This window comes from Homarus americanus, unplaced genomic scaffold (assembly GCF_018991925.1).
Source record: "Homarus americanus isolate GMGI-L3 unplaced genomic scaffold, GMGI_Hamer_2.0 scaffold41366, whole genome shotgun sequence".
In the NCBI taxonomy this organism is placed as follows: Eukaryota; Metazoa; Arthropoda; class Malacostraca; order Decapoda; family Nephropidae; genus Homarus; species Homarus americanus.
The window spans coordinates 8,283,413-8,299,857 of NW_024723541.1; the positions used below are offsets into that span (position 1 = coordinate 8,283,413).

The window sequence follows — 16,445 nt, forward strand, 5'->3', positions numbered from 1 at the left end:
GGAAATCGATAATATTTTTTTTCGGGTGTGGGTAGGGGGGAGTAGGGGGGAGTAGGGGGGGGAGTAGGGGGGTGGGTAGGGGAGTGGGGGGTAGGGGGAGGGGGGGGTAGGGAGAGGGGGTAATGGGGAAGGGTGAAGAGAGGAGGGAGTGGGAAGTGGGGGTAGGGGGAGGGGTGAGGGGGTAGGGGAAAGGGGAAGGGGGTGTTTCAGGCCCCTACTAGGTCGGCTTCTCGCTCAGTGTTGCGTTATGAGAACCAACCACGATAAAAAAAAGGTGTGTGTGTGTGTGTTGTGTGTGTGTGTGTGTGTGTGTGTATCGGAATTTTAAAGGCACACACACACACAGACACACACACGTTCCCCGTAAACAAGAGTTGTATGAACGCCCCTTAACTGAATGACATCAAAATTACTGTACACCGACACACTTACCTTCACTACATGCACGTTCACTTACCATTTAGGGGACAAAATTAAACGCAGGGAATCTTTGTATAAGCCCGCCTCCCCTCCCCACCCTCCCTCCCTCCTCTCCCCTTCCCTCGCCCCTCCCCTCCTCGCCCCTCTCTAGGCTGACGTAGTAGTGAGCTTTCCAGGCACCCAGTATGCTAATCAACCCCCGATAAAAAGTGATGGTCAGGTATTGGATATTCAAAATAGGTCTATGGCCCAGAAAAAAAAAAAACTTCCCACGTAGAACATCCAACATTTGCATAGATGGGTGAGGCATCTTTTCCCTCTCTCTCTCTCTAATTCTACTTACAGTGCTCTCTCTCTTTCTCTGTCTGTCTATCACTCTCTCCTTCACTCAAATTCATCCAATCTTCATCTACCCATTCTCTCCCTCTCCCTCTAATTCTTCCTTGTTTTTTCCCTTCTCCTTCCCTCTCACAAGTTTTTCTTACCATCTCTCTCTCTCTCTCTCTCTCATATTCTCTTCTCCACTCTCTCGTATTTCTTCCGTGTCATGCTTCACCCCTCCTTCTCTCTCTCCCTCTCCTCCTTACCCCGATTGCCTTCCCCCCTCTCTCTCCCCCCATCTCTCTCTCCCTCTACATCCTCCCTTCTCCATCCTTTCTCCCTCTCATCTGCCCTTTCTTTCCCCTCCCTCCCCCTCCCTCTCACTTCCTTGTTGTCCCTCCTTCCTCCTTCACTAACTCCTCCTTCTCTCCTCCTCCCCCTCCCTCCTCCCTCACCTCGCCTTGTTTGCCTCCCTCCCGGCCCAGACAAGCAGGAGGCCCGGAGAACTTGATTAGTCCGGCATGACAGGGTTGAGAGTTGACAAAGTAGAGAGAGAGAGAGAGAGAGAGACGAGGCACTAAGCACTTTATTGACTGTGAACCGTTCAGCCCAACTCAAGAACTGGTCGAGGGGGGGAACTGGTCGAGTGGTTACTGGTCGAGGATGGGGACTAGTTGAGTGAGTAACTGGTCGAGTGGGTTGATCGAGGATGGGAACTGGTCGTGGGTTGGTTGATGGGGAACTGGTCGAGTGGGTTGGTCGAGGATGGGGAACTGGTCGAGTGGGTTGGTTGAGGCTGGGGAACTGGTCGAGAGGTTGGTCGAGGCTGGGGAACTGGTCGAGTGGGTTGGTGAGGTTGGTCGAGTGGGTTGGTCTGGGGAACTGGTCGAGTGGGTTGAGTGGGGAACTGGTCAAGTGGGTTGGTCGAGGCTGGGGAACTGGTGGTCAGTGGGTTGGTCGAGGCTGGGGAACTGGTCGAGTGCTGGGAACTGGTCGAGTGGGTTGGTTGAGGCTGGGGAACTGGTCAGTGGGTTGGTTGAGGCTGGGTGGTCGAGTGGGTTGGTTGAGGCTGGGGAACTGGTCGAGTGGGTTGGTTGAGGCTGGGGAACCTGGTCGAGTGGGTTGGTTGAGGCTGGGGAACTGGTCGAGTGGGTTGGTTGAGGCTGGGGAACTGGTCGAGTGGGTTGGTTGAGGCTGGGGAACTGGTCGAGTGGGTTGGTTGAGGCTGGGGAACTGGTCGAAGCTGTGATAAGGTCGAGGGAATCTGGTCGAAGCTGTAAAAAGCATCGAAGACTCTGGTCGACCTGGAAAAGTATTCTGGTCGATACGGTAGGAAACTGATCGATGTTTCTTAGATACAGTACAATAAAACTCGACCATTGGTAGATTACGTTACGTGTAGAGGGGGTAATTATGTGTGGTAATTATGTACAGGTATTCAAATTATTATTATTATTATTATTATTATTATTATTATTATTAGTAGTAGTAGTAGTAGTAGTAGTAGTAGTAGTAGTAGTAGTAGTAGTAGTAGTAGTAGTGGTAGTAGTAGTAGTAGTAGTAGCAGCAGTAGTAACAGTAGTAGAATAGGTGGTATTAGTATTAGTAATAGAGGTAGCAGTAGTAGCGTTTTTGTAATAGTAATAATAGTAGTAGTAGTAGTAGTAGTAGTAGTAGTAGTAGTAGTAGTAGTAGTAGTAGTAGTCAGAACATTATGAACGGGCAATGGAGGTGTTCGGTAGAAGTGAGGTCAAAATAACAAAGGATGACCAAAGACACCTAGGCGCAGTAATCGGCACGACGGACTTCAAGACCGATTACGTAATGGGAAAGGTGAATGAGTGGGTTTGGGAAATCCAAGCTCTGTCTGAGATTGCTAACACAGAGTCACATGCGGCTTTTGCGGCATTCACCCATGGAGTCAAGCATCACTGGAACTACCTGATGCGCACTTTCCCTGATATCGGACCCCTCCTCCACCCTCTGGAATCAGCTATCAGCTTCAATTTCATTCCCAAATTAGTGAAACACCCTCACTTAACCCCAGCAGAAAGATCACTCCTTGCACTACCACCGAGACTGGGAGGAATGGGATTGACCAATCCAGAGGAGATTGCTGCCACCAAACATCAAAACTCAGTTAAGCTCACGGCAGCCCTCACGGACCACATAATAGCTCAGAACGCAACAGGGGAGGTGGCTACCAGCGAAGTAAACAAGACTCGAAGGTCCATTACGACAGAACGACAGCATGGCTAAAGTGATAAGTAGCAGCAACTGTTGCTGCAAGTACAAGAGAATTTGAAAAAAAAAGTAGCTATAGCGCAGGAGGTGGGCGCCTCGAACTGGTCAACGTAAGTTACCGATAAGGGCAAATGGTTTCAGTCTCAATAAACAAGAATTTACAGATGCCAATGCTCTAAGCCTTAGAGTCTAAGGTACGGTCGGCCAGTAGAAGGTTTGCCCTCCCAATGCGTGTGTGGCTCTTCCTATGACGTCGATCACGCCATGGTGTGCAAGAAAAGGGACTTCATATGCATGAGGCATGACGAAGTAAGGGACTTCACAGCAAATATGTTGAAGGAAATCTGCCGTGATGTCAGGGTTGAACTGACCCTCCTTCCATTGGACGGTGAGATTTTCCAACCCGTGTTGACGTCAGTGCTCGAGGATTCTGGACGCGGGGACAGTGAGCCTTCTTCGACATCAGGATTTTTGATCCCATGGTCGCATGTCACCGTAACTTAGCTCTCGATGCTGCACACAGGAGGAACGAGAATGACAAGATAAGGGCATACTGGGAGAGAATCCAGAACGTTGATCAAGGCAGCTTCACTCCTCTAGTGTTCACAACCTCTGGTGGGATGGGACCAAGTGCAAGATGCTTCTACGCCAGACTCGCGGAGGTGATCTCCGAACAGAAGCAGCAGCCCTAAAGTTATGTTACAGCCTGGATTAGATGTCGACTGTCCTTCTCTCTCCTTAGGTCGACTTTGCTTTGCCTCAGGGGAACGAGAGCATCGGCCCCAAAGCCGACAACAGTTGCAGATATTGACTAAGAGGCAACAGTCACTGAATGCTGCATAGATCTGCAGCTCATCTAACTCAACACAGCTAGGATAGCTACTTATGTATTAAAATATTTAATTTTAAGGTAATAAAATGGTGGCGAAGGTACGGCTATTAGGGGGAGGCTGGAGGCCAAATAAAAAAAAATAAAAAAGTAGTAGTAGTAGTAGTAGTAGGAATAGTATTAAACCTCATCATCCGTTACTGCGTCACACACACACACACACACACGTTGAAATGAACTGTAGTTTGAGCTTTTCCCCATCTAGTTGTTATATGTCTTATTTGTGTCACTTATGTTACTTGTATATTATTTGTAATTCGTAACCCATTCCCCAAATATGTAACTGTATATTTTCAGCCTTCTGGCTGCCAAGCTCTTTCAATAAACCGTTAATTATTATTATTATTATTATTATTATTACACACACACACACCACACACACACTAAACGACGTGGTTAGTATGACGGTATCGGAAGGTTATAACGACAAGACTGTAATACCGATAACGTAACTACCGAATAACGCCACTTGTCGTTAATGTTTCGTTGTCGTGACGTAACCATCAGTTTATAGCGAACATTATAACAGGCGCTATTACGTTATATTAAATGATTGTCAGGTTATCTTATACGATCCCGTTTAAGAGTATGTAGACAGGCAGGCAGACAGACATAGAGAGACATTGAGGAAGATAGACAGGGAAATAACAAACATTTTAGCAGACACTCTTATAAAACAGACCGGCAGGCAGAGAAAAAACAGACTGAGAGACAGGTATAAAAACAGAAAGACAGACAGACAGAAAAATAGACTGACAGAAAAATACATTGATGACAGATATATAGAGGGACACGTAAATGGAAATATAGATAAATAGATAAATAGATAGATAGATAGATAGATAAAGAAGTAAGCTATCTATCTATCTATCTATCTATCTATCTATCTATCAATTGTAATTTTTGCAACATATTTCGTAACATAACCTTAAGAAAAATGTTACACACCCAAGATATAAAATTAATACTTAAACAAACACCCAAGGTCACATTACATTAATTCTCTTATGGGAAAAAATATATTAAAATAAAATACAATAAAATACAATAAAATTAAGTAAAATAAAATAAAATAAATCAAGTAAAATAAAATAAAATACAATAAAATTAAGTAAAAAAAATAAATTAAAATAAACTAATTGTTCGTATATAATAATCGATGTTATTGTCCATATAATCTGGATAAAACTAGAAGGTAAACAGGTGTTTTATAAAAGACAAAAATTTAATGAGTTTCTTCCCAAGGTAAAGAGCTAAAAATCAGTAGCACCGGTGCGACCGTCTATGGACTTAAAATCAGTAAGTGTGTCTATGGACTTAAAATCAGGAAGTACGTCTATTAACTTAAAATCGTCTATTGACTAAAAACCAGTAAGTGCGTCTATTGACTTAAAATCAGGAAGTGCGTCTATTGACTTAAATCAATGTCCTACTAACTTTGAACATCTGAACGTAAATTAACCTAACCCCAACCTAACCCTCACTGCTCCAGGTGAAATAAGCTGGGGGTGCCTAATCATCATGTAAACCTACTTACCTGGGCTGGAACATGATATAATGGGTTGAAGGGGTAGCATTGGATGGGTACTGGGGAAGAGGATAATGGGGGGAGCAAATAATGAGAGAGAGAGAGAGAGAGAGAGAGAGAGAGAGAGAGAGAGAGAGAGAGAGAGAGAGAGAGAGAGAGAGAGAGAGAGAGAGAGAGAGAGAATAATGGGTTAAGGAGAGACAGAGAGACACAAGAGGGTATGGGTTAATGGGGGGGGGGAGTAAAGTTGGATACACTGTAGTACTATGAAGGGGGAGGTACAGTAAATGGGGGGAGGGGATGAAAATGGGGGGTATTGTGCATCCAATTTGCATAACAGTGTAGGGGAGATGCATAGGGAGGAGGACACGAGCCGAGTAATATGCACTGATGCATTCACGGGACAGCTGGGAAGAGGGACTGACGACCCCTCCACTACCCTGTACAGGCACGAGTTATGGTGATGAGGGCGTGAGTGACAGGCTGTGAGGAGGGGCAGAGGAGCAGGAGGAGCAGGAGGAGGAGGAGGAGCAGGAGGAGGAGGAGCAGCAGAGGAGGAATGAGGAGGAGGAAAGACAAGAGGAGCAGGAGGAGGAGGAAGAGGAGGAGAGGGAGGAGAAGGTGCAGGAGGAGGAGGAGGGACAGATGGGTGGTAGTGTTGGGGTCGATGGAGGAATAAAAATAATTTGCCAGGCTGGCTTTATTTTTTACTCATTCAAACTAACCTAACCTAAACTTAACTGAACCTAACAAACTAAAACTAAGCCTAAACTAACCTAACATAAACCTAACTTAACCTAACCTAACATAAACCTAACTTAACCTAACCTAACATAAACCTAACATAAACCTAACCTAACATAAACCTAACTTAACCTAACCTAACATAAACCTAACTTAACATAACCTAACATAACCTAACCTAACCTAACATAACCTAACATAAACCTAACCTAACATAACCCAACATAAACTAACATAAACCTAACCTAACATAACCCAACATAAACAAACACCCCCCCCAAAAAATCGACTGTTTTAATCCTAAATTTTTACTTGTTTTTTAAATAAGTTTGACCTCCCCTCCGTGCAACACCCCCCTCAGTGCAACACCCCCACAATGCAACACACCCCCACCCTCACTGCACCTTTACCCCCACAGTGCCATCCCACCCCCAACCCCCACTCCTGTTATTACTAAGGAGGCGCTTCTTATAAAAACACAAAAAAAAACTGAATATCTAATAGGACTGTAAACTAAGGCTGGATCATCTATCAGCTCGTGTTGATAAATTACTCCCCGTTATGAAAACTCCTCACCTAAAGCTCCCACAGGCTCGACCTTTCATTTTTAATACGTAATTTTGTTATTGATAAATTATACGTTGTAATAGATGGATATTATAATACCTGTTGGTAAATGTTATTGATTGCTTATGGTGTTATTAATACGTTATATTTACCTGTAATTATGGATAACGTAATTAATCTCATCTCTATTTTTTTTTTTTTAATATAAGTTAATTCTATAATGTCCGGTAAGGAATTATTAACATGTTTAAACACTATTCATATGTCTTAAAGAAAATATTGACGTGTAGGGCAGGTGGTGAAAGATTACATACATACATACATACATACATACATACATACATACATACATACATACATAGCCAGAACAAGACATCATCCACGGCATCACTCCACCACACATGCCACAGTCGCCAGTGTTGTCAACTTAGTGGAAGATCGCCAAACCTAGAAAATCTCAGAGGGTCCAGCAAGCATTTTTTTATTAATTATAGGTTAGGTTAGATTAGGTTGTAAATTTTATTGGTTTCAGGATGATTTTATTAAACTTAAGCAACTTTTAGATTGATGTAATTAAAATTTGGTGAGTTTTAGGAAGAGTGTTACGAAATCTAAGGCACTGTTGGAGAGGCATTAGCGAATTTTACCGATTTCGGTTTAATTTTAACGAATTTTAGCAGAATATGAGCGTACTTTACCGACTTCAGCTTAATTTTAGCGATTTTTGGCAGGTCATTAGCGAATTTTACCGATTTTTACTTAATTTTAACGATTTTTAACAGGATATTTGCAAAGTTTACCGATTTGGGTTTCATTTTAAAGTAATTTTAACAGGACATTAGTGAATTTTACATATTTTGACTTATTTAAAAAAAATAGCAGGTCATTAGCGAAGTTTACCGATTTTGGTTTAATTTTAGCGAAGTTTACCCATTTTGGTTTAATTTTAACGAGTTTTAACAAGACATTTGAGAATTTTACAGATTTTAGCATTTACCTCAGCGAACCCCTAAGGTGTCAAAATTGTGGAATCCAAAACACTTAATGAACCAATAAATTCTCTTCAGCCTTTCTACTGTTAGTGGCGTCTCTGGATGATTCCCTACGCCAGACGAACGATCGCCTGAGGGAGAGGCAGGGAGAGTCGGGATACTTAAGACACGTTAGTTAATTCTCCCAGTAGCTGAGGACAACAGAGGACAACAGAGGGCAACAGAGGGACAACAAGGACAACAGAAGACAACAAAAGACAACAAAAGACAACAGGGGACAACGGAGGACAACAGAAGACAACAGAGGCCAACAGAAGACAACAGAGGCCAACAGGGGACAACAGAGGACAACGGAGGACAACTGTGGACAATAAAGGACTACTGAGAACAAGAGGACAACAGGTGTGGGCAGGTAAGACACGACTACCTATCTCCTCCACCAGGTGACACAACCCCTCAAGGTGTTCTCACCCTCGTACAGCGTCACCTTCACACGACATTCTCACTTGCCAAACTTAAGGAGGTATTGGATCTTGTTCGCTATATTGCTACAATTAGATTTCACTTGGAATGTTGATCAAATTGGACTCGTTCCCTATGTCGGCTATACGAGGTGGGAAGAATCCAATTGTCAAGTTGGAACTGGAGGGCGTGGCGGCGCCTGTTACAATTTTTGACTCCTGCATCGTCAGGGTTAACCTGCCGGTGATGATGTTTCAGGGTGGTGGTGCTGGGGCACTGAAGGCTGTGCTGGGGCACTGAGGGCTGTGCTGGGGAACTGAGGGCTGTACTGGGGCACTGAGGGCTGTGTGAGGGCAGTGGGGGCGTTGCTGGGACACTCGGAGTTGTGCTGGGGCACTGAGCGCTGTGTGAGGGCACTGAGGGCTGTGCGGTGGCACCGAGCGCTGTGTTAGGGCATTAAGGGCTGTGCTGGGGCACTAAGGGCTTTGTTAGGGCACTGAGGGCTGTGCTGGGACACTGAGGGCTGTGTTAGAGAACTGAGGCTTTGCTGGGATACTCGGGTTGTGCTAGGACACTGAGGGCTGTGCTGGGGCACTGAGGGCTGTCGTAGGACACTGAGGGCTGTGCTGGGGCACTGAGGGTTGTGTTGCGGCACTAGGGCTGTGCTGGGGCACTGAGCTGTGTTGAAGCACTGAAGGCTGTGTTGGGGCAGTGAGAGCTGTGTTGGGACACTAAAGGTTGTACTGGGACACTAAAGGCAGTGATGAGACACTAAGGGCTGTGCTGGGACACTAAGGGCTGTGCTGGGACACTAAGGGCTGTGATGGGACACTAAGGGCTGGGACACTAAGGGCTCTGCTGGGACACTAAGGGCTGTGCTGGGACACTGAGAGCTGTGCTGGGACACTAAGGGCTGTACTGGGACACTAAGGGCAGTGATGAGACACTAAGGGCTGTGCTGGGACACTAAGGGCTGTGCTGGGACACTAAGGGCTGTGATGGGACACTAAGGGCTGTGATGGGACACTAAGGGCTGTGATGGGACACTAAGGGACACTAAGGGCTATGCTGGGACACTAAGGGCTGTGCTGGGACACTAAAGGTTGTACTGGGACACTAAGGGCAGTGATGAGACACTAAGGGCTGTGCTGGGACACTAAGGGCTGTGCTGGGACACTAAGGGCTGTGATGGGGGCTGTGATGGGACACTAAGGGCTCTGCTGGGACACTAAGGGCTGCTGGGGGGGCTGCTGCTGGGACACTGTGGGACACTAAGGGCTGTGCTGGGACACTAAGGGCTGTGCTGGGACACTAAGGGCTGTGCTGGGACACTAAGGGTGCTGGGACACTAAGGGCTGGGCTGGGACACTAAGGGCTGTGCTGGGACACCAAGGGCAGTGCTGGGACACTAAGGGCAGTGCTGGGACACCAAGGGCTCTGCTGGGACACTAAGGGCTGTGCTGGGACACTAAGGTGTACTGGGACACTAAGGGCTGTGCTGGGACACTAAGGGCAGTGCTGGGACACCAAGGGCAGTGTTGGGACACTGAGAGCTGTGTTGGGACACTAAGGTGTACTGGGACACTAAGGGCTGTGCTGGGACACTAAGGGCAGTGCTGGGACAGGGCAGTGTTGGGACACTGAGAGCTGGGACACCAAGGTGTACTGGGACACTAAGGGCTGTGCTGGGACACTAAGGGGTGCTGGGACAAGGGCTCTGCTGGGACACTAAGGGCTGGGCTGGGACACTAAGGGCTGTGCTGGGACACTAAGGTGTACTGGGACACAAAGGCTGTGCTGGGACACCAAGGGCTCTGCTGGGACACTAAGGGCTGTGCTGGGACACTAAGGTGTACTGGGACACTAAGGGCTGTGCTGGGACACTAAGGGCAGTGCTGGGACACCAAGGGCAGTGTTGGGACACTGAGAGCTGTGTTGGGACACCAAGGTGTACTGGGACACTAAGGGCTGTGCTGGGACACTAAGGGTTGTGCTGGGACACTAAGGGCTCTGCTGGGACACTAAGGGCTGGGCTGGGACACTAAGGGCTGTGCTGGGACACTAAGGGCAGTGCTGGGACACCAAGGGCAGTGTTGGGACACTAAGGGTTGTACTGGGACACTAAGGGCTGTGCTGGGATATTTAGGGTTGTAATAGCAGTTATAAATTTAATTCAATGTATCATAGACTCAAGGCTTTTGTGATTAATAGTGAGAAATTATCATTACTACTACTACTACTACTACTACTACTACTATCACTACTACTTCTATTACTCCTTGTATTACTGCTTGTACTACAACTACTATATTACTACTAATACTAGTAATTTTACTTCTAAAAAATAGTAACAAGAAAAACAATATAATTTACTAAAATAATAAATATGATAAAACAAAATGAAAGAAGAAGAAATATGAAAGAAGAAGAAAGAAGAAGCCATTGTTCTTAATTTTCTTCTTATTACCTTTACCCAATAGCATCGCTCGCACCTGTGTCTAATTAACTTGTATGTAATCCGTCTCCCATTCTGTTAACACGGTTATAGGCCTAATTAATCCCCAAGTAACAGAATTAATCAGTATATAAATTAATTAACACAAGTATATCTTAATTAATCTATAGTTAGTTTATATTATCCATATATAGTTTAAGTAATCTAATTAATCCGTACATAAACAATTAAATCTTATTTTTCTAAACTAATCGAGTGACCAATATTATAGGTTACATGTCTGAGGTTATTTGAACACCATCTTTGTGTTCTGTAACCCAAGTGAGTCAGGTAAGTGCATTCTGTTGTCTCAAGTTACGAGGAAAATTTATCGTAGGGGGATTTTATTAACAAACACAGGTATATACTTATTTAGGTGTTATATTACAGGTTCAAATTAAGGTTATATATTACAGGTACAGATTAAGGTTATATATTACAGGTACAGATTAAGGTTATATATTACAGGTACAGATTTTAGGTATATAGGACAGGTACAGATTTTAGGTATATTGTAGAGGTACAGTATTTGTTTGTATACCTGCACTGTATATGTAAATTGTTTGTATACCTGTAATGTCTCTATACATACAGAAACAAGGAAAAGTTATATGGCAAATTAACTGAGAAAAATTAACTATCAAATCGTAATATATCTGAAATGACTTAATCTCTTGATCTACACATCGATAAATAATTCGCCAAGCTTCATAAACATCTCGTGTTCGATGTTTATATTGTGTTGAGTGAGTGGGCAGACATACAGGCGTCAAAACACACCTTTATATCACCAAAAGTCAACCTGAAGACCCTACCGTAGTGATGCTGTTTGGACACGATGGTATAAATCTTATATTCAAGGAAGTTGTTACATTTACCACTAAGTTTGAGGAGAAAAATACATAAAGTTATTTCAATAGGTTGCTTCTGCACTTTCTTTATGACAGGTAGTTAGAACTGCAAGTTTTAATTCAAGTGATTATGTGTTTTGGCCGTGATAAAGTTTTAGTGGAAATTCAGACTAAAACCATCATGATTCAGGCAGTGAAATACTAGATATATATAACTCGTTGTTTTGTTGCTTGAGTATGTCGTTACACCCAATGAACTGTAACTGACTTTTAACATATGAATACTCGTTACATTAAGTCTCCACACATTAACGAGAGCTTCACACAGTATTAACGAGAGATTAGAGTAGTGTCCCAGACGCTCCAGAGAGAATGGTCGCTCCGTCCGGGTGTTTAGGTACGTTTTCTCTGACAGCTGCGTCAGGCCAGCTGGGCTGTACCGCCCGACGCGCGGCCTTGCAACCCTCTGAGGGGAGAGGGGCGACGAGCCCGGTTTTAAGAGAGGAAAAGTGCGTCATGCTGCGTTCTAAAATGCTTAAAGAGTTTATTATGATACCGGCAGATGGAGATTTAATCCACTTTACGCGAGGCAGACAACAGACACCAAGTTCTTCAGTGTCTAAGTTTGTGGCAGGGAGACTTGGTGTAGTGTGTAAGGTGATGTAAACTATTATATTAAGAGCTGTAGATCAATCAATGAAGGAGTGAGAGGAGGCGTTAATTACGACATTAGTCAGCCTCGCACTAAGCCTGTGATGCGCCGAGTGAAAATTCCCGGGTAGCATGCAAATAATTAGTAAGTTTTGTGAACAAGGACTTACTCCCACCGTGCAGTGGAGGGAGGAGGGTGGTGCTGATGGTGGTGGAGGGAGGGTGGTGGTGGGAGAGAGGTGCTGATGGTGGTGGAGGGAGGGTGGTGCTCAGGATGGTGGAGGGAGGGTGGTGCTGAGGATGGAGGAGGGAGGGTGGTGCTGATGGTGGTGGAGGGAGGGGTGGTGCTGATGGTGGTGGTGGGGAGGGTGGTGCTGAGGATGTTGGAGGGGAGGGGTGAGGCTGAGGATGGTGGAGGGAGGGTGGTGCTGATTGTGATGAAGAAAGGAAAGGAGGGAGAGATGGTGGTGCTGATTGTGGTGAAGGAAGGAAGGGAGGGAGGGAGGGTTGGTGCTGAGGTGTGGTGGGAGGGAGGGAGAGGGGGTGGTGCTGAGTGTGGTGGGGGGAAGGAGGGAGGGTGGTGCTGAGTGTGGTGGGGGGAGGGAGGGTGGCGCTGATTGTGTGGTGGAGATAGGAAAGGAGGGAGCGATGGTGGAATGTGGTAGAGGGAAGGAGGGAGGGAGGGAGGGATGGCGGTGTTGATTGTGATTGAGGGAGGGAACCTAACTTAACTTGACCCAACCCGAACCTAACACAGTCAAACCGAACCCTAACTTAACCTATTCTACCCAAACCTAACTAAAACTAACCTAAGCAACAACGCCTACCTTAATCTGACCAATACCTAATATATCCCAACCATAACCTAATGCAATCTAACCAAACCAATTCCTAACCTAACTTCCACAGACCAGACGAATCCTTAGTAAAAGTGACGCCCCGGAGTACCTAAAGAAGAGGCACTGAATCCTTATTTATTTTTATGGAAACATTTTATTTAAAGAGAATCACAGATACAAATATAAAACCAAGAAAGAATAATGACGAGACTAAGAATAATGACGTGACTAAGAATAATAACGTGACTAAGAATAATAACGTGACTAAGAATAATAACGTGACTAAGAAGAATGACGTGACTAAGAATAATAACGTGACTAAGAAGATTGACGTGACTAAGAATAATAACGTGACTAAGAATAATAACGTGACTAAGAATAATAACGTGACTAAGAATAATAACGTGACTAAGAATAATAACGTGACTAAGAAGAATGACGTGACTAAGAAGAATGACGTGACTAAGAATAATAACGTGACTAAGAATAATAACGTGACTAAGAATAATGACGTGACTAAGAATAATAACGTGACTAAGAATAATAACGTGACTAAGAATAATAACGTGACTAAGAATAATGACGTGACTAAGAAGAATAACGTGACTAAGAATAATAACGTGACTAAGAATAATAACGTGACTAAGAATAATAACGTGACTAAGAAGAATGACGTGACTAAGAATAATAACGTGACTAAGAATAATAACGTGACTAAGAATAATAACGTGACTAAGAATAATAACGTGACTAAGAATTATGACGTGACTAAGAAGAATGACGTGACTAAGAAGAATGACGTGACTAAGAATAATGACGTGACTAAGAAGAATGACGTGACTAAGAATATTGAAAGGATAAGAGTCTCTTGAAAATAAATACATTACATACATTTTTATTCAAGTGAGTAAATAGCATAAATTATTACCAGGTCCATAGTTAATATGTGTCGTTTAGTAGATATATATTGGATAAGTGGGACAATTTCGTACACAGTGAGTTAGGTTAGGTTTGGGATGGGGTAGGTTAGATTTGAGGTGGGTTGGGATGTGTTAGGGTGGGTTAGGTAAGGTTAGATTAGGGGTGGGTTAGGTTAGGTTAAATTAGGTTAGGGGTGGGTTAGGTTAGGTGATCGCTCTTCGGGTCATCAACATTAATCATAATTGACAGTAACTGAAATGAATAATAATTAAGGAAAAAGTTGAGAGAGAGAGAGAGAGAGAGAGAGAGAGAGAGAGAGAGAGAGAGAGAGAGAGAGAGAGAGAGAGAGCTTAAAATACACCGTCAGTATCAAGCAAAAATCAAAGGACATGATTTCAAATGAGTCTACCTCTCCTAATAAACAATTTTCTGTGGATAGCTTTCAAAACACGATAGAAAACGGGAAGCAGGACTTTTTTCCCCTCTCCTTTTTTTCCCATTTTTTTTTTGTGTGTGCGGTTGGTCGGGGTAGGGGGTAGGGTGAGTGCAGGTAGCAGATTTTTCCCCCCCTATGACAAAGTGATCAGTTATTGGCCTCTACCTGCTAAAGAAACGAGTCTCGACCCTAATCAATCCTAACAAGAGTCATAATACGTCTCATTACTCACACTGACGTGGCCGCAGGAGTAGGGTGGTCAGTGCTTTATGCCAGTGTTGTTGTTGTGTTAAGGTGCTTCAATTGCCAGGGTTATGAAGCACTTTTCTCGAGGTCTTAGTTTCAAGGTTATAGGGGCGTAGTGACACTGTTTGACACCATTACAAGGAACAAGCAAATTGTTCCCTCAAGGTACTGCATACACACACACACACACACACACACACACACACACACACACACACACACACACACACACACACACACGCACATACACACACACACACACTGGGTACGAACTTTAAAAAACAAGATTTCGTCTGTCATTATTCATATCTTAGGAGAGATTGTAATCTGGGTATTCATCACTTATTCATAACACTGGATGATGAATTACTCAACAAGGAGATCTGAGAGCAGAGGAGCACGATGACTTAACAATTAGTCTGATTAAAAGAATTTGGGCCCTAAGAAACTTTACTTTCAGGTCTGTGTTTGTACAATATAACTTAAGTAGCCGCCCTGAATCTCGCAACACACACACACACACACACACACACACACACACACACACACACACTATAATCAGGAAGCGTGTTTATTATAATTATTATCTGGATTATAGAAAATGGGTACAAATCCGTTGAGGAGTAACTACAATATCCTTAAGCACCCACAGTATATGTCGCAGGAACACCATCTATAACACACTCAGGATCTATATAACAATCATACTTATCATTATTATCTTCAACTATAGAAAATGGGTCTGTATATGTTCAAGAGTAACTATTAAATACTCATAGAAAATGTCGAAGCAACAGCGAAAAATAAAATCCCTATTAATCCAACGTATTTATTATTATTATTATTATTATTATTATTATTATTATTATAGAAAATGAGTAAATATATATTAAAGAGTAACTACAGCATAATGTGATACTACTACTACTACTATTACAATTATTACTACCACTCTCCCTCTTCCCCTTCTATTAATACTACTAGAACCACCACTACCACCACCACCACCACCACCACTACAACAACCATCTCCTGCCAACGAGATCCGAGAACTAATCACATCAGGTAAGCTCAGGTGATGATGTAGATAAGACCAGTGAGGAAGACACCATGTAGCATTATAATTAGTCATGAAGGAGATGAGTATAGGCAGCCATCACTATTACCCCCGACCTCCAGTATGCAGGGATGGTGATTAAGACCTCGTTCAACCTGTCTAATTGGACCAAATGGGGAAAAATTGGCTACTTGAGGGCCATCTTGAAGGAGGAGATTAAGAAATTGTGTAGATAATTGTAAAGGAGGAATTATTTAAGTGCATATACAAGTAGGTAGAGAGGAGATGTAATGACTATACTGTAGAGGCTCAATGATGATTCCTTAATTGTATCTCGTGCATTTAATTACCATCATAATTAAGGAATGATTAGGTGTAATTAGTGATCAGGTGATGAGTGATCAAATTGGTGGAGGTGATCAAGAAGTCGTTGTTGTGTTTCTTGGTGGGAAAATTACGTTGTGTTTATTATGAAGATCTTGTCGCCTTCACCCATTAACCTGGTGTATTGAGGTAAGCAAGAGGTGTTCTACCTGTCCTATCTCACCTGTGTATGACGTCAGGAAAACCACCCAACCACTACCCCTTACCACCCAGCCACTACACCTTACCACCCAGCCACTACCCCTTACCACCCAGCCACTACCCCTTACCACCCAACCACTACCCCTTACCACCCAGCCACTACCCCTTACCACCCAGCCACTACCCCTTACCACCCACCACTACCCTTACCATCCACCACTACCCTCCACCACCACTACCCTCCACCACCCAACCCTT

General features: G+C 43.9%; 1 protein-coding gene across 1 annotated transcript; it reads left to right on the forward strand.

Moving 5' to 3' along the window:
- Positions 1-8,275: 8,275 nt before the first annotated feature.
- Positions 8,276-13,874, forward strand: LOC121863652 (myb-like protein D). Its single transcript, XM_042362405.1, has 2 exons — positions 8,276-8,410; positions 13,167-13,874. The coding sequence occupies exons 1-2, from the start codon at positions 8,276-8,278 to the stop codon at positions 13,872-13,874; spliced, it is 843 nt and encodes a 280-aa protein (XP_042218339.1).
- The last annotated feature ends 2,571 nt before the right edge of the window (positions 13,875-16,445 follow it).

Coding starts and splice junctions, on each gene's coding strand:
- LOC121863652 (XM_042362405.1), top strand. CDS start 8,276: ATGTTGATCAAATTGGACTCGTTCCCTATGTCGGCTATACGAGGTGGG. Junction 8,411..13,166: donor TCGTCAGGGTTAACCTGCCG/GTGATGATGTTT, acceptor TTTTATTTAAAG/AGAATCACAGATACAAATAT.